General features: G+C 33.6%; 2 protein-coding genes across 3 annotated transcripts; both read right to left on the reverse strand.

Annotated features, from left to right (window-relative positions):
- Window positions 1-1,621: 1,621 nt before the first annotated feature.
- LOC116777743 (UPF0489 protein C5orf22 homolog) lies at window positions 1,622-8,958 on the reverse strand. Of its 2 annotated transcripts, none has more exons than XM_061529746.1 (4): window positions 7,689-8,958; window positions 2,256-3,058; window positions 1,935-2,180; window positions 1,622-1,750 (listed from the first exon to the last, which is right to left on the reverse strand). In XM_061529746.1, the coding sequence occupies exons 2-4, from the start codon at window positions 3,033-3,035 to the stop codon at window positions 1,661-1,663; spliced, it is 1,116 nt and encodes a 371-aa protein (XP_061385730.1). In that variant the 5' UTR covers window positions 3,036-3,058; window positions 7,689-8,958; the 3' UTR covers window positions 1,622-1,660. The 2 variants fall into 2 exon arrangements, with proteins under 2 accessions (XP_061385730.1, XP_061385731.1); XM_061529747.1 differs by lacking the exon at window positions 7,689-8,958 and adding an exon at window positions 3,939-5,028.
- A 138-nt stretch (window positions 8,959-9,096) lies between these two features.
- On the reverse strand, window positions 9,097-18,338 carry LOC116777750 (lamin-C-like). Its single transcript, XM_061529745.1, has 10 exons — window positions 17,779-18,338; window positions 13,949-14,081; window positions 13,371-13,569; window positions 12,992-13,113; window positions 12,380-12,520; window positions 12,071-12,276; window positions 11,415-11,664; window positions 10,419-10,640; window positions 10,216-10,308; window positions 9,097-10,125 (listed from the first exon to the last, which is right to left on the reverse strand). Exons 1-10 carry the CDS (start codon window positions 18,207-18,209, stop codon window positions 10,078-10,080), a joined length of 1,845 nt encoding a protein of 614 aa, XP_061385729.1. The 5' UTR covers window positions 18,210-18,338; the 3' UTR covers window positions 9,097-10,077.
- Between the last annotated feature and the right edge of the window lie 46 nt (window positions 18,339-18,384).

Here is an 18,384-nt window from a genome sequence, read left to right on the forward strand (position 1 = left end):
TTAGAAATCATACGTATAGCTTATACGTATAGATTAGTCTTTCGGTAGCCAGAGCGAAAATAGTATAACCAAAAACAAGACATCAATAGTTTTTCTGAGAGAAGGCACTAGGGCTGTAAAATTAAACGTCAAGCGCTACTCTATGCTTAAAGCGGCTCCGGATTGGACTATGATAATGGATACGTATGAGAAAGAATATAAAATCCCAGAGGATGTTTTTGCGTCGCGATCAGACATTGTTCTGTATACGAAAATTTTAAAGAACGTTGTGTTAATAGAGATTACGGTTAATTGGGAAACTGGCATCCTCAAAGAACATGCCATCAAGTTCAACCAGTATTACGAGCTCACTAACGAATTCGCTTAGAATAGGTTCAACGTAAATTTGTAAACGGTAGAAGTAGGAGCAAGAGGTATTACGACTAAAACTCTCAACAACCAACTGAAAAGCTTGGGCCTATCCAGAACTTACATCAATTAATTCTTAGAAGGTACTTCGAACGCATCCCTAGTAAGTTCGTTTTGAATTTTGTTAGGTAGTGAGAGGAGCTTTGGCGGTGGAAGTGACCGTTTATCGCGCGTTAGATTGGGCCCCTTAAACTTAGACCTTGGTCGCAAGTCCTAAGCATTGTTAAAGCTCCTCTCCCTGCTACGCGACGGACCCTGCACCCGCACGGAATGCTATGAAGTTTCGTCTCTAATTCGAAACATCGAATATCCTAATAAATAATAATGTACAGAAAAAATAGTTTTAAGCAAGTGTATGAATTCTGTTGAGTTATTATTAAACATTAACTATTTACTACAGTAAAAGCTCAAAGGTTCCGTTTACACTATTGTTTGAAATTAATCATTTATAATGTTTGTTTTGATAGCTGAGTTCCACTCGTATCATATGACATACTGATCTATAAGAATCCATCAATCTATCAAGACTTTTTGTTAATAAAACAGGTACAAAAAATATGACTATTATTCTCCTTAATAAGTATTACGCTCCCATATCAGAGGCGACGAAATTTACATCTCGGCATCTGTGATCCACTGATTATTGCTAATTGACCTGACCCGCCGCCGCTAACTCGTGCCTCGTCCAAGTCACTTCTTATTGCGGGCAATGTGAAAATCATTGAGCTAATTAGTGTATTTATTGCGCATCTTCGAACCGCTGACACCGTCTCACGTCTGACGCACTGAACGTTGAATCGTCGTGACGGCCGCCGGATATTCAATGCACAGAAAAAGTTAGTGTTTAGAATATGTATACAAATATAAACTAACGATTAATTTTTTTAATTTTATGTAAGATATATATTTTATGGACCAGTTTGCTTTATCAAACTATCGAAGTTCTGGTAAGGTTAATAATAATAAATCTATCCAAACGTTATGTGTTATTTGATCAAACGTCAGATTCGAGCACTTAAATTCTGAAGTATACTATGAAGTTAATCGTGTAAAACATTTTAAAGATAAAAGATGGATTTATTTGCCGTTATGACGTCATAACTGCCCGTTAAGGACATACTGCAAGGCTAATAACATTGCATTTGGCAGTAAAACGAGAAAATTGCGCCGTTGAGTCGCCGATGCTTTGGATTACAACTTAGTTCGACATCGATTGAAAGGCAAAGATTTTAATAAAAAAAAACGTGTAAATTTAATTATTATCTAAATAGTGCATCACAGGCTTATCAGTTTGGTACACTTCTTGTAGAGTCTTTAATACTAGGGACTGTATGAAATCCACCTGGAACAAAAGTGCATTAATTGTGAATTATAATGAAATAAACAAAATAATAGATGTCCTTTGACTTATTTTATGATGTTATGTTTGGACATTTTATTACATTAATTTCTACGCTTGTTTTTAGTTGATTAAAGATTGTGTAGATTAAATTTATTAAACTTGCTAATAACGTGATTGTTCCTACTTGATGCGGCGGACAATAGCCGTCGTCCGTGGATCTCGCTACTGTTATTAGAACAGGTCGCGGTATTTCTAGCAGGAAAGGTTTCAGAGTGTTCTCCACAGTTTTCTGTATTTCTTCTTCAGTTGTTATGTTGTAAGGCAGACCGCCCTGGTCTCTGGTACAGCCGCCAGCGAACACTGCCCACCAATCCGGTGGTTCCCCGAGTCTATCAGCCTCAGCTTTCACAACCTCAAACAAACCGCAGACCTAAACAGATATAGTAAATGAATTATCACGTCATAAACTGAACTGATTAAATTTTTTTTGGCTGTCGTAATTCACCTTTTCATACAATTCCGTTTTTGGTCCTCTGTATTTTTGTAAATTCCCATATTTTTCTAAACACGCAAACATATTTTCTAATTCGTCGAGTTGATTCTCTCTCGTTTCGTTGAATCTCTGTAAGGTAAGGTCGTCAGTATCGGACGGCATTTTGAACGAGAATATTGGCTCCAGTCGATCATATAGTTGAATATTTTTGTACAGATCGAGGAATGGGTTCCCCGTGCTGAAGAAATCTAAATCTATGTCCAGTACATATGGCTCAGTTATGCCCAGTGATTGTGACAGCGTTGCGATGCCGTCTATATTATTATCGGCGAGTTCTGCTACGGTGAATATGAATTTCTTTTTATTGTTCAACTCGGCGGAGTACAAAGCGTCGGACATGTAATAAGATTCCTTGCAGTCCACACGAATGAGACCAGTGTCGGGGTGATCTCCGACGTGAATGATGCGAGTTCCGTCGGTGAATTGTTTCGCCCACGGTGGTCGCATCCACACCACCCGTCCGATGTGGCCGGCGGCGGCCGCTGGTGTTATCCAATTTTCTATTTGCAACAAAGGCAATAGCTTTCTCCCCGATCGAGCTTCACTGCCTTTTAATTTACGATCTATGAGCATGTCTGGGTGCGCATCTAGATGCAATAAGGTTGTGCCTTCTACGGGTAACTTATTGCCACCGATCGCGGAATATATAAATTGCAATGCGTCGTTATGTTCCTCTACTACGTAAATGGGAATTTTCTTAAAGCGTTTCAAGTTTTTATTGGAAGTGTCCATAGCAGCTTGATAATTTTACTTATCTGCAAAAAGACACTGGTTATTACTTAGATAATTGTGATTTTATATTAACTAAATCCCTTGCACAATTTCCGTTCAGAAAATCACACGGTACCTAAGAAATAGAGAATTAGATTGAATAAAAATAAAAAATACATTTATTTACAGTTTTCGTTTTTGGCCCCATTGTATTTTAAATCCCTGAGATATTAAAAACTATTAAAAAATTAATTCACATTCGATCTTTTACTTAGGAACAGTACAATAGAGCACATCCGGTATATTTCATAGCATATAAGACTTATGTACTGATGAAACTGCGTAAAACCCAGCGTCGATGTGGGCCAAGGTCGAAACATACAGACAAAAATATCGAGGAAAGTTCCACCTCACTACTTCACGGGAACTGCGCACATAGTTAAAGCCTATTTGGCTTGACCAAAACATGACTCTTGACATTGATGGAGTAATGGACGACAAGGTGTCGACTGTCCAAATAAACCGGTTTGGTAACAATATAACACAGTACAATACGTCATTATAATATGGATGGTTCAGTAATCAATTGTACTAATTGCGGTTTGCAATTCGTTCATGAATCCGATACGAAATAGTAAACAGTCATAGATTTACGGAATGGTGATTAAACTTATTTGGTTGGTTTTCCTGTTACATTGTATCAAAGTAATTAAGCATTTTCTTTGAAATCAGACGTCAATGTCGAAAATCTATTTTTATATTTTAAAAATAAATATTATAAATCAGGAACTTTTTTTTTATTGCGTATACTTATTCCGATTATTACATGATAATCATGATAAGAACAAATCGATTTTATCATTACTTAGATACAAATTTCAGATAAGCGGACGGGCGTTAATTTCTTAATGTATGTGGATGTACCGATGCTATTACTCGAAGTAGGTCCTGACTCCTGATACTTCCTATATAAGTTTCCGGGCAGCGCGCTGCGTAGATGCGCGTTGCGGGCCGAAGGGTGCTGAGGGAGGGGTCCGGGGGGTGCTGGAGGTGCGAGGGGGGAGTGTTTTGACGGCTGGCGGGGTCGATACAGCGCGTCGTGACGTCACTACGCTACTACGCCCGTCTAAATAGACCCCCCGCGACGCTTTCCCCCGTGACCTATTGCGCTGTTACGCCCACTTGGGTCAAGGCGCAAAAACGGTAGAACCGCCCGGATGTTCAGACTGTATGCGATATAATTAGACTTATTTATAAAAGCGAAGCTGACGTTACGGAAGCTAGTCACATACAAAACGTACCCACACGGGAAGGAATAACATGAAAGCAAATAACGTTGACGCACATATCTGATAGCAGATGCCGGTCTTCTTCCAACCGAAAAGATTATCCGGTAAATCCTCTAAACTAAACTGACAAACAAAAATGTGCCAATTCCGGATCAGGTTACAAAAGAAGTCACTTACTCCATTTTGATTTCTTCAAGCAGTTAACTATATACAGAGACAGTGGACAGGATTATATATGAGCTCAAGACAATGCTTCAACCCAAAAGAAAATATTAGATCGCTAATACAGCCTCAGGGAAACCTAAACCTTATCTCAAGAGGTACAAAATTCCTCCTCATATATTTTAACACAAATAAATGACAAATAAAAATCAGTATTATTTAAAGGTTATAACTTTAATTAAATGAATCTGACAGTGAAAGGAATTGCATTGAAGCGGTGTCCCAAATAGATGGTTGTTTATAACTAATGTCTGCAGTTTCTTGTACTGAAGTATTCATTACAATAAGGACCCATTTTTAATAATTTTCATCCGTTAGGTACTGCCGAAAAGGCGTCGGAATACAACTTAAGTTCGAAATATTATAAACTGATTATATTCGTCTTACACAGAGACAAGTGGCCCTAAAAACTGACATCAAATAAATAAAAGGCGCCAATGGCAGTATAGGCACCTCTTTTCTGATTTTTTTTTTGTTTTCCTTTTTTGACGTTTTAACATAACCTATAATTTGTTAGAGTGAACCATAAAATAAAAAGATAAATATTTAAAAATATGTAGATTATAGATATTTCGTAAATATGGACCTAGATGCATATTTTTCACAGCTAACTTAATGTTGGGTACCTCTATAATTGTACGACGTACCTAAATACTTCGTCGTTATAAAAATCGTCTTTAAAAACATGACGTGCGAAGAATGCGTTAGTGTTTTGAAAGTTATATATTTCTTTAGGTATATTAATATATATATATATATGTATTCCATTTTACACGTTGCGGAGTATCCCACTGCAACTATCACCTATACTTAAATTTAGCTCGTTTCTATTTTAAGATATTGAAATTATTCTCATCACAAGCTATACTGTGACTTTATGCTAAAAGCTTTTTAAAGCATTTTGCTGAGTAAAGTTCTCTGTTTTAGAACATTTAGTAACATTGCGACCCGCTTTTCTTAATATGACATGTTTATACTAAAGCAAAACGAACCTTTTTAAATAAAAACCTTTCTTTAAGACAATAAGTTCTAAGACGTAATTGCATAATCTTTCAATCCTGCGGCAATCGAGATAAGAGTAATTCCATTTCATCTATAACTAATCCTAGTTAGATAAGTGGTAGATACTAGATATATACTTTAACATAGTAAATCTATTGGTAGGTATTTAGCAATAAATTTTAAGAACATATTATGTCATTATATACAACAATAAGAAAGTTCTTTAATTGAAACATATTTTTTATATATATGGTTCCACATTACTACACAGTACTTTCTGATGGAAGAGCGGGGTTTGAGGACTACAAAACTTTTTAACAAACGTCTCGACAACATTATTATTACTAAAAACTTTTCAAGACCTTCCTTATCAAGTATTATTTTGATCTTACTGATTTCGCTGGATACTCTGTGGTTCACCAAGACGGTTTACTCGAAATACGTATAAAAAAATTGATCGAACTTGGTTTTCAATATGACTAAAAAAACATTGTCATCATATCCGGTGTTACATACCTAATAATATTTTTTTATTTTATTTAATTAAAAAGCTTCTATGTATAAGCTAATTTCTTAATTTTTCGTTACCTGCAATTCATATAAATATATTTTTTGATATCACAATGTGATCGTTTGTAATTTTTTTATCTTGTTCATTTGAAAGTAAAACTTAAACTGTATTACAAAAATAATTAATCGTTCGTCTATCGCATGTCGCATAGTATATGGCCGCGGTATAGGAATGGGAAGTAAAACGCGCTTGGCGCAAATTCTCGTTGGTATGAATAGTGATTATAATAAGTTCTAATGTACGTCTATCATTTGAATGATTTCATTTATAATGTATTTCGAAATCAATCCAGCAGATTATTAATTATTTTAATAAATAATTATTAAATTAATGGCTGTATTATGTATATCTTCCCTACTATTGATTTCTTAGAACCAATTAAATCGATATCTTCCTATAATATACCAATGATTAAAAAGAAAATGTCACTTTAATCAAGGTTTTAAAAAATCACACCACAAATTAATTGGTTAGTATTTATTTTTCTATTAAGAAACAATATAATATAACTATATACTATCAGGGACAAACCAAATAAAATAAGTAGGTATTATTATTTAAATCTTTGTAAATTTCATCCTAATCGGCTATAGATAATAATTGATTTAACAAGAACTAGAAAAATTTTGCACAAACAGCTTTTAAGTATTGAAAATACACAAACTAAATGGATAGAAAATTGCAATGGTTTCTTATTTTTCAAACGTCCAACCCTTCTTGACTTTGCAAACATATTTGACAGCTTCACCCCAAACATATCAAAAATGATTAATGTAAAAAAAATCTAATGGTATCATTTGAGGAAGAATATTTTGTTTTGTAACTAAAACATTATTTTTATGTTTCAATTAATAACAAAATAAAACTGATCTTTTAAAGCTCTATAAATAGGCATAAGTCTAAAAATAGCTACCACATTAGAAACAGTGTTTTTTTATTGTTATTGAAAGTTAAAGGACGATATGCATACATCCATCTTTTATGGTTTTAAATTTTTATTTACTACAATACTATTATTTGTATAAGTATTAGTTAATTATTTTTTGTTTCTTTATCTATTACTTCCCATTATGGTTGTAGGTTAGTTAAGGTTTAGTTATGAAAGAAATCTTGCACACCCAAGAATGAGAATGTATGAAATTCAGATTAATTAATCTGTATTCAGTGACAAAATGATGAGTATTATATATTTACAAACATTCATTTGCCTTTTTTTGATGGACTCTCTTGTTAACAAGTTTAATAGAAATACAGGATTATTAGGTGTCATTGAATAATATTCTTTTTTTAGGTGTTTAGGATCAGAAAGCAGCATTTATATATTAATTTTATTATTTGTAACTATCAATAAAAATGTTTTAAAAACAAAATTTAAGCACTAATGAATTACACCTGGAATTAAAAGTATATTATTCGTAAGTTTTAGATCCTAATATTGGTTTGATCCATACAATTTTTTATATTCTGTATAAATAATTTTATTCTTATTTAAGTTCTCAAAAATTTAAAATATTGTGAACTATAAACTTTCTTATAATTCTGTGAAGCTAAATGTAATCTTTGATTATATTAATGGTAGAAAAGACTTACCGAAATTAATTCTAATTTTGTTTTTTATTACAATTTAAGTCAAAAATTTTCTATTAAGTGTGCATTGTGAATATTACTGTGTTGATATATTTTTGTAATGTAAGTATTTAAATACGGTTTTGACAATGACAATTGACATAATGGCTAATGGGTAATGAACATTATAATCTTTTTATGGGCTGATTTAGCTAACGTCTTCACTTTTGTTAACATTAACCAAAAATTTTATTAAAAATAGTTAAATAACCTGTACTAATCTGCCTAAAAATTACGGTCAATCACTAACAGCGCCATCTGTTAAATGTCATATGATTTAATACGACTTATTTTGTCTGTTTTACACGGTTTCAAGAAAAATTAAACAGGTAGAGACCAACAAAACCATCAATTTATTAAATTTATTGCTATTATCACAGAAGTGGATATATTATAGACTATAGTACGTATTGGTTATGATTGTTCAGTTTTCGCATATTTGTTAAAACTAAGTTTGGTTCTTAATTTATTCTTATTAGAAAGTTTAATTTTACCAAATTAATATTACTAATGTTAACCGACCATACTTTTGTAACATAAGTTTTGCTCTTCTAATTTTGACCAACCTGTGAGCACGCCAGCGCAATATGGCCGAAACGTCAAGCAAAGTAAAGAATATATGATCACGGTCTTAATATTATACTTACTATTCGATCAAAACATTTTAAGATCTGTACACCTCGTCCAATTTTACCTCCTAAAATTACATATTTAAGAAAGTTGGTAGATGTCCATAATTAAGTCTTCTATAAAGAAGGAAAGGCGACCCAAATAACCTTATTTTAATTAGGATTTTCATATGATTATAAGTATAAGAAATGGTTTTTGAAATTTAAGTTCAATTAAATAGCACTACATTTTACTCTCATCAAGCAAGGTCCAAATAAAAAAAAACAGCTCACATAATGGAGTTCCCTTTCATCTTAGTTCTTGTAAAGCATGCCACAAAGCATATATATCAACTAATTTAAAACAATGCCCTCGCCATTAAACTACTTCAATAAAATGCCCTTTGAATTAAAAACTCTTTAATTAAAAGACTGTTAACCTAAAGATAAATTTAAATAGATACCTTCTTTTTTTTAGTCCGTTATAAAAGTATCTAATTTACGCCTTATTACATTATCTACCTGAGTGAAATCCCCGTCAAAAAAGGTCCAGCCATTCCAGCGACAAGCCAGAACACACAGAAATATACGTTCTAAGGATTAAACTTTTGCAGTTTTGGTGTTAGTGTCGCATAACATTCACATGCATTTGTTGAGAAGCTGTTAACTTGAAACTCGGAACAGACCCTTTGACTTATAATTTTATTTGTCACTAGATAACAATGACTACAAAAAGTGGTGAGGCGAAAATAAAAGTCACAATATATTAAACCTATATAAATCTTTTATTTTTATTTATAATTTACACATGGAAAATTCATATTATTCTAAAGAAATAAAAGTATCATGATTCTTCTTTAAAAAAAAAAACAAAATACAAGAAAATTATAGATTCTATCCTCTTTCATTGATAAACCATGTGAAAATTACTTACTTAGTTATAACTTACGATAAATCAAATGTTATGTGATATATATTAGTAAAAAAAATAATAATTACGATGACTCCATGGCATTTGTAAATGCTCCTATACCATCTCCGGATCTGTAAAATCCTATTTGAGACTTGCACCAGCACTGGTTATGACAATATGACAATTAAATAATGTTAATGCCTCTTCTTATTTTAAATTGACATCCATGATACGGTCAAACACCTTACACTAATGAAGTTAATTCCTAGTCGGTAGCTAACGAGAAGATAGATATCGAGTAGATCATATCTACTGCGCTGTAACGTTAATGACTGACAAACTTTCACACCATATATTGCAGTGACGGGTGGGGAGAAACTAAGAAATTAAAAATCTATTATTTTACATATCTATTCTTATCAATAACAACACTGTGAACATATTTTTGTACTGTGTCCACAATCATTTATGTGAGTAGCCAATTAATGGCAGTGAGCTTTCTAATTACACAAAAAAATATGTAAAATTGTACATTAACTTTTATATAAGTGATGTAAATCTTTCGTCAAAATGACAAATTCATAATTTAGAAGGCACTGTAATGGCACCACAGATGGGAAAGGTTCGGATTATGGAAGCGGTAACACTATGGCATACATTGTGATTTGTACTAAGGTACCTAAGATTTGCCCATCCATAGTCTCATGTCAGTACCGGATACGATCCAGACGGGAAGTGGCCCACGGGGCGAAATTGAAACCTAAGAGAGATTTGGAGGCGCCGTGTAGAAGAAACCGCACTGTCGTTGATCGAGCGATGTATCTTTTCTTCCTTACATAATACGACAATTCTCTTCACCTTCACGAATTTCGCCCAGTTGCTGTAATTAAAGTTATTTAAATTTAGTTTTACAACAACGATTTCAAGACCGTCATATCAATGTTTTATATATTTTTTATAAATGCTCTACCTGTTCGCGACGTGGGAACTTGTGTGCTAGTTCCCGGTGTCGCTGCGCACTTGTACTTATCTGTCGTCGTTGTCTCTCGGACACCGCTACCTCCTGGAAATACAAAATAAATTTTAGACATTATGTACCGTCTACCGCGAAATCTTAATAATTCTACAAGGCGTCTATCTAAATACAGAATGTTCAAATTAATGAATACTCACTTCTCCATCATTATTAAGTAACGATGTAACGAAGGAGTCGGCCACGAACCACTTCTGTTCCTTCATAACGATGCTGGTGGGCGGGTCGTGATGGGCTCCCACGTCCGCCGACCACACCGTACTAACCGCGCCCGGCTCCAATTTCACTGTTCGGTGGAACTTGAACAGAGTCTCCTGGTCACCAGCCTTGCGAAGGATCTGGTATCCGCCCAAGCTCAGCTCCTTTTTAAATATAATTATTAATGTTACTGAATACACTATACTGAATCACAGATAAATTACAAAATGTATTTACGGTAGAAAAAGATATATATTTCAATAAATTATATAGCTGTAGATGAAGAAATAATTGATCGGTGTCTTAATTTTTAGCAACTCGATAAACCGGGCCTCGGCTGTCCCGATTCTCGATTATCCGCACTATCAATCGAAATCGACAACACTAAATGTCTCCAAGTCAAATTCAGCCTTGGGAACCGCCGCCCCACGCGTTTCTTTATTGTTAGTGGCGAGAAAGAAATAGACAGTTATACTGTGAGTTTGTAAAACCGTTGTGGTAGGAACGATTTCGGGATATAGGACACATACTATATATTTGAAACGAAATTTATATTATTATTTGATTTCATGATGACCAAATTTATATTGTAAACAAATGAAACGTACGGACGGACCTTAATTTTTCATTTCTGATAAAGGCTGGAGTACTTTATAAGATATATATATATATATATATATATATTAATGTACATAAACAAGTGCATACCTCGTATATTGTAAAATGTATCTCTTAACAGACATAGCATGTATTTTTTGTTTTTCACTAACATAAAACATAGATTACTACACAGCACAGACATTCCACTAACTAGATTTTCAATTATCTGAATGCCAAACGACAACAATTACTTCGGATAAACGAGTTTTCACCTTATTTTCTTTGTCCGTGACACAAATATCTCAATTTTTAAAAGTAAGGGAATCTGTTTGACGGACCTTCTTTCCTTTATTGCGGATCTTGACGAACGCTCCCTCTGGGCAGGCCTCGGCGACCTCCAGGTCTCCTTTAGCGCTGGACGTGACGCTGAAGTCTTGAAGGCTGCGTTCTTCACTTTCATCTAGCAAGGTGCGCTTACGAGCGGCGCGGAGAGGAGTCGCCCGCCGACCTGGTGTGACGCGACCACTACCTGAGGCGCTCATGGACGCACGGGACTCACGGCCGGGGGACTGAGACGTGAGGTTCAACCTGTAGTAATATAAGACATATAAACACTTGCTGTACTTTATTTAACATTTGCAAAATAAAAAGGAATGGAAAAGGTCAGAAAAGATCTTGGAAAAATAACCAAGCAACAAATATTATTTTAAATTTATTTATATCTATCAAGTTAAGGTTAAGGTTTTAATGTTAGTTCTTTACATAAAATTAAAAATCTGTTATATTTAGTGATCTGATTAAGAGTTATGTGATAATTATAATTAAAAAAAAATCATTATTGTGTGAATAGCATCAGATAAAAATATAGCGAAGAATGGAAAACATGCTTTTAATTAGTAACTCATTAAAGGAAATGGAAGATCTGTATGAATTACACTAAAAGTTTTTTTGATAGTATGTAGCGGCATGTGTTCAACAATGTTAAGTCACGTACCTGTCCTCCTCGCCCTCGATGAGCGCGCGGTAGGTGGCGATCTCGTGGTCCAGCGAGCACTTGATGTCCATGAGTGTGGCGTACTCCCTGAGCTGAGACGCCATCTCGTCTCTCAGCCGCGCCAGTTCTTGTTCCAGGGACGCCAGGTCCTCGGCGTGACGAGCTCGCTCGGATTCTAGTTGGCGTTCGAGTTCGCGGCAGCGGTTCTGTTTGATTTGCATCATTTAATATGGTTTGCTTTTATTGACAGACTGCATTTTAACTAATCTGAAGCTATATATTTTTGTATTGTTATTGTAGTATACTAACGCTGAGAGCAGCGTTCTTGTTCTCCAGATCGTTGAGGGTACTGTTCAGCGAGTCGATCCTTGTCCGCATGGTCCTGAGCTCGTCGACGGCCACGGTCGCAGCTGTGTTGTTACGAGTAGCCGCCGATTGTAGATTCTTCAACTGCAAATAATTATTACATTTATAAGAAAGCGAGATAAACTAACTATTATATATCAGAGTTTCTCTTCTTTAGTTACAACAAATAATAAGAGGTGTGTTTAATGCTTTAGAAGACTAATGAGTCGTAACATACACTTTTAAATAGGATTAAAAATAAACAATGTACCCGTAGCGATTTAATAAGAAAATATTATACTTTTAAAAGATTCATATTGCGTTAACGAAATTTTTTTAAATTAAAATTTTATCCTAAAACATGTAATAATATAATGAACGCATTCTTTCAATTCTATTTTTGTGTGCGTAGCAAATTAAATATTTACTTTAAAAAGCAACAAATAGGAATGTAATTTCGTTAATTATCTGATGGTAATGATAATGAAGATAACATTTTCAATGATAAAAAAATCTCGAGCGTAGTGCATTCAGGATCTAGATGTGTGCTCTAGGTCACAGGTCGTGTAGCCTCACCTTGTTCTCGTATAAGGCCTCTATTTCATCACGATTCGCCTTGATGTTAGCTTCCTGTTGCTCGCGTAGTTCCTGAAGACTCTGCTGCAGTTTCGCCTCATACTGCTGGGCCAGGCGTCCGTCTAAACAAACAATTTTAATGAAACAGACATCAAACACTAATGATACTCCTATTAACTGATAGCTAATTAATTAACATGAATGTTATCCGAGCGTTACGATTAAGGCTGTGACACACTTTGTGTTGGGTATATTTTTTTACTATCACTAACGATATTCTAAGTCACAAAAATGAAACGATTTTAGCTTAGCTTAGCTTTTTTGATATAGAAATAGATTATAACATTATATAGATAGTGTTAATCGTGTGTAGACTGACCGATCTCGGAGATCTCCACCTGTCTCCTGGTGCGCGTCTCCTGCATCTCCTGCTGGAACACCTGTTCCTTGAAGGACAGCTCCTCTCTGAGGCTCTGCACCGTATTCTCCATATCAATGCGACACAGCATCTCATCTTCTAAGGTCTTGCGCGCTTCAGCGTACACCTTCCGCAATTTCTCCAACTCCTTGGCGAGATCCTGTGTATAACATTTACGAAATTTACTATTTACTCACAATTTTCGTTTTCTTTTGTTATAAACTTTTTATTTTTAATTCGATTGTAGCTTTTAATGCGAGTTATGTAGACGGATATAGTAACAGTAGGACGGACAAAAGCATCACGTTTTTATAGCCAATATTCTTAAATCTACAAAATATTTTTTACAATATATAACTTTCTTTTTGTAAAGTCTTAATTTATTTAACAATTCGTTTTCAACCTCGACACCGAGTAAAGCCAAATTTGTTTAATTTATTTCAAGTATAAACACTGATAATAAATAATGCATACAATCGTATGTCACCTTTATCGAGTCAGTGTAATGTCGAGTTAAACACGTATTAAGCGAGTCTCACCCTGGCCTCATCTTGAGCCTTCTTCTTGTCTGCGAGTGCTGTGTTATATTTGTTGCTCTCCTCGGTGAAACGGGTCTCATAGTGACGCGCCAAATTTTCAGCCTGCTGACAATCCTTGGTCTTCTTATCTAGGCTGTATAACAATTAACCGATTATTAAAAAGAAAAAAAGCATCACTATAATATAATTTAAGAAAAAGTATACGACCTCGTTCTATTAAATGTACCATCGCGGAAATGGGGTCAGCGAATTAGTATGAGTGTAACGTATATAGCTCTTTCGTGAGTCTCGATTATAGAAATATATTGTGAAAGTTGCGTGACATGTCGATCAGATAACTAACTCCCTATGGAAACGAGTCCTGAAGTTAGTAAACAGGCCGTCACGGAAATAGCATCGAATGCGGAAATGATCAACTTACACCTCTCCTGTTACTTTTAGATTATTTTTTTTTTACATATATTTAAAAAGTTTTACTTTTACATTTCTTCGTTCGCATACATCAAAGTTAGATATTTAATATGGGTCGAATATATTATACGATGGAAGCTACTGAAAGTTCGACAACAGAAGTGGCTAACAAGTAACAGGTGCACTAATTGTGTTATAAAACGTGAACAAGACGGACGGAATATCAATGTATATTTTTATAAACATGACGTATTCGTCAAAGTATGCCGGCGAGTCAGCAAACAGCGGTTACAAGAAAAATATGATAACCTCAAGGCATCACATGAATCGTTCGTTCTCCATAACAAATACACTACCGATTCAAGGTCGTGTCGACTCTGTATATTAAATATCAGGCATTAAAAATACTGATAAATCACGTAGAGGAACAAATATTTAAAGATCGAGTTATGAGACCGATTTGTAAAACGTACAAAAATGCTTAATATTTCACCGATTGTGTTCCGTTTAAAAAATTGTATACGAAACAAAAACCAACGATGTATTATATTTCATTATTAATTAAGTTTTTTTAAAACATTCCTAATTGTAAGTTTATTTGAAGAATATTTTCTATTACGATCGTACCGACATGTGCGATTACAAATTCCATGCGGGAGACGTAATTAAATTAGAACTATGTTGTATTTAAATTAAAACTCCAGAAAATAATTCGGGTGGCCAATATCGCGAAATGAACTGACAGTGATACTTAAAATAAGTCACACTTACATTTGACCGTGACGTCATTATATCGTATCTGAGCAGAATTTAGATTTAGCATAATCGGTGTACAAATTTAATCTTTTTTTTTTGTTTAACACTGTTGTTATTAAAACTTGTTATACAAATGGTAGAGATTTTGGGCGCGAAATGTAACCTAGCGACAAATGTTAGCGTTGAAGTGATTATTTATCAATTATTTTTGTTGTATTAAGCCTCGCGAGTCGTAACGCAACAATAAATACAAAGCAATTTTTGTTTTTAATGTATTCTATCTATGTAAATATTTTTAAAATAAAATATTTTAATTAAAATTTGGAAGATTTCTCATGAACTTTACTAACATAAACTTATTTAATTTCTGGACAAAACCACTACATCTTCAGTGAAGCGTTTTCTTGTAAATACATTTTTTTTTATAACAAGCAAATCGTACAAAGTCGCCAGTGTCATCGAACCATTGAATTATTAATTAAAAATGAAGTTTCCGATATATTTTCTAGGGTGTTCTGAAACCAGTGCCACAGAATAATGGCCTTCAAAAAAAAATATTTTTTTGTTCTATTTTCAAATTTATATCAGAGTGATTAAGTCATACATGACTTTACTGTATTCTGTGGGTGTATTTCCGTCAGGGTCAGCAGCCGTTGCAAGGCGACACAATGACCACATGTCCACCTTTATTTGAATTAACTATTGATCAGTTTAGGAATTTATGACTGTTTTTTTATCAATCAATTATTTTTAATGATATCTTTAATAATGTCTTCAATTTTCGTTACAATGATAAATTTTTATTATGGTATTTTAATTAATAATATTTATTTTACCTAATTATTTAAGCAAGAATAATGTTTAAAAGTATAAGTTAATGAATCGTTTTAGATATTTATGTTTGACATGGTTCTCAAGTTTTTACTGTATAAATTTTTTAATGTAAGATAATGGGAAATGATTCAGGACCCAAAAAAAAAGTTGTACCCTAAAGTTACCACTTTTTTAATGAAAAAAGTTCTGCATGTAATTTGAGTATTTTATTTTGTAATGCTTAGTAATGGGAATTACTTATTTTGTTAATTATTATATATTTATTTAATAATTGTCGCGTAGAGATTTTTACTATTTTTTAGGCGGTTACTTAGCCATACTGATGTTTTATTTAGTTTATTTTAAGTTAAACTATTAACACATATATTAATTTAATTTTCTTTATTTATAAAGAAGAAACAAAGATTAACTACTAATACACAAATTAATACATAAAATAGTAAGTTGAATTTAAAGTTTGGGAGCAAGATGTTTGCGGAGACGTTTTGTATGTGTGTATGATCTGTTTCACGGTTATCGGTAGACTGGTTGTAATTTTGGCAAAGTTTAATTTCGTTTCTTACTGTCTAAGTCACTGCATTTAGACGGGATGTTTTTACATTTCTTCATTGGTTAAGAAAGTTAAAGGAGTTTTAGATGTTTTGTCAATATGACAATAATAGAGGTGAGAAAGATAGAGAAAAATGCTTTGGCAGAGGGAAATAGGGTTAGTGGCCCATAAGGGTCAGCTAGCGTGGGATTTATTTATTTATCTCATGCTCTTTGTTGAGGACTTAAACAGTTTTTATGAGGGTTCCAAATATGAAGCAATAGACATCCACTTAGATAAGTGTGTTTTCTTAAAATTTGTAAAGAGTAAAATAAAATAAAAATGAAATATTTTTGTAAACAACAAACATTATTAAAAAAATCATAAATCTAAGAGTGTGAGAGAATTTTCTAGTACATTTACTTTGCAGATGTTTTGTAAGTTATAAAATTTGTATTTAACTTTTTTTTTGTTTGTTACTTATTTGTCTTGATTTCGGACTATAATTGATTATGCAAATTAAATTTATTAGAAGGATATTATGCTTTTCAATGTCCCAATTATTAACTTAGATTATGAAGTAATTGAAAAATATATCATTATCTATTACCTAAATAAAAACTATACTCAATAAATAGTTACTACATATAGTATATTGGTTTTGAAATTCTTATTTTATGACATTTCGAAACATTCTACAATGTTATAATTAAACAAATAAAGATATAGAAACAAAAATATGTAGACATTCAGACGCTATTTCTTATCCGTTACTGAAAAAAAACCTTGATACAAATAGATTGGGATTTAGGTCATTTAATGTGATATTATATATATAACATAACAATAAAACGAGCAACAAATATATATATATACTTGGATAAAACATGAATTGCTATTTCTTAATGTTTACCTTTAAATTCATCTATCGTTACCTTGAAGAATTATTGATTCAGCGATTAAAATAATTTTGCTGAATAGACATTGTACTCATTTAGGCTACACATTTGTTTACAAACAAATCTATGACATGGTTGTAGTGATTGCATTTATATCTATATTATGTGTAGATGTCAGTGTTTTGTGATAATTATATAGAGGTATGATGTCACTGTCGTAAAGGCGAGGTCGCGCGCCCGTCACACCGCGCCGAACCAAAATGACGACGATGACGTAAACTATGCTAAGGTTAGCCGGAAGAAATATTGAATACGATATTTTAGGAATACTTAGTATATACATGTTTCAATGTAATCTAAAATTGTGTTGTAATTATACTGTATGAACAGTGTATTCTTACCGCTTTTTCAGGTCATCATTTTCCTCGTACAGTCTCTTCAAATCTATCTCCAATTTGGCTTTTTCTCTGGAGGTATCATCTAAGAGTTTTCTGGCATCTTGTAATTCATGCTCATACATTCCCTTGATGTTGGAAACCTCACGTGTAACCACTTCCTGTGTTGTTTGTATCTCACGGCGTAACCCTGAATTTTCACTTTCGAGCTGGCGAACCTTATCGATATAAGCTGCGAGGCGGTCGTTAAGATTTTGTAACGCATCTTTTTCTTGTAGACGAGTATGTCTTGTTGGACTTAACGGGCTATTGGGGCGACCGGCTGAACTAGAAGGGCGGCTACCAACAGGAGTGCTTGATTGAGGAGGGCTTTGCACTGAAGACACAACACTTATATTGGTCGATGATGTTACAGTCTTTTTTGATTTTGATGACATTTTGCAATGCTTTTTCAGTCACAAAAACAACAAATACACAATAAGATTTGTAATACGAGACAACTAATGAAGCCAAGCGTAGAACACAAATTCTTCAACTTTATAAACCCAAGCGAGAATGGTCACGTGACCGTTGAGTCATTTCAAAATGTTACCATTTCGAAAACCGGTCAAT

The sequence above is a fragment of the Danaus plexippus genome, chromosome 6 (assembly GCF_018135715.1).
Source record: "Danaus plexippus chromosome 6, MEX_DaPlex, whole genome shotgun sequence".
In the NCBI taxonomy this organism is placed as follows: domain Eukaryota; kingdom Metazoa; phylum Arthropoda; class Insecta; order Lepidoptera; family Nymphalidae; genus Danaus; species Danaus plexippus.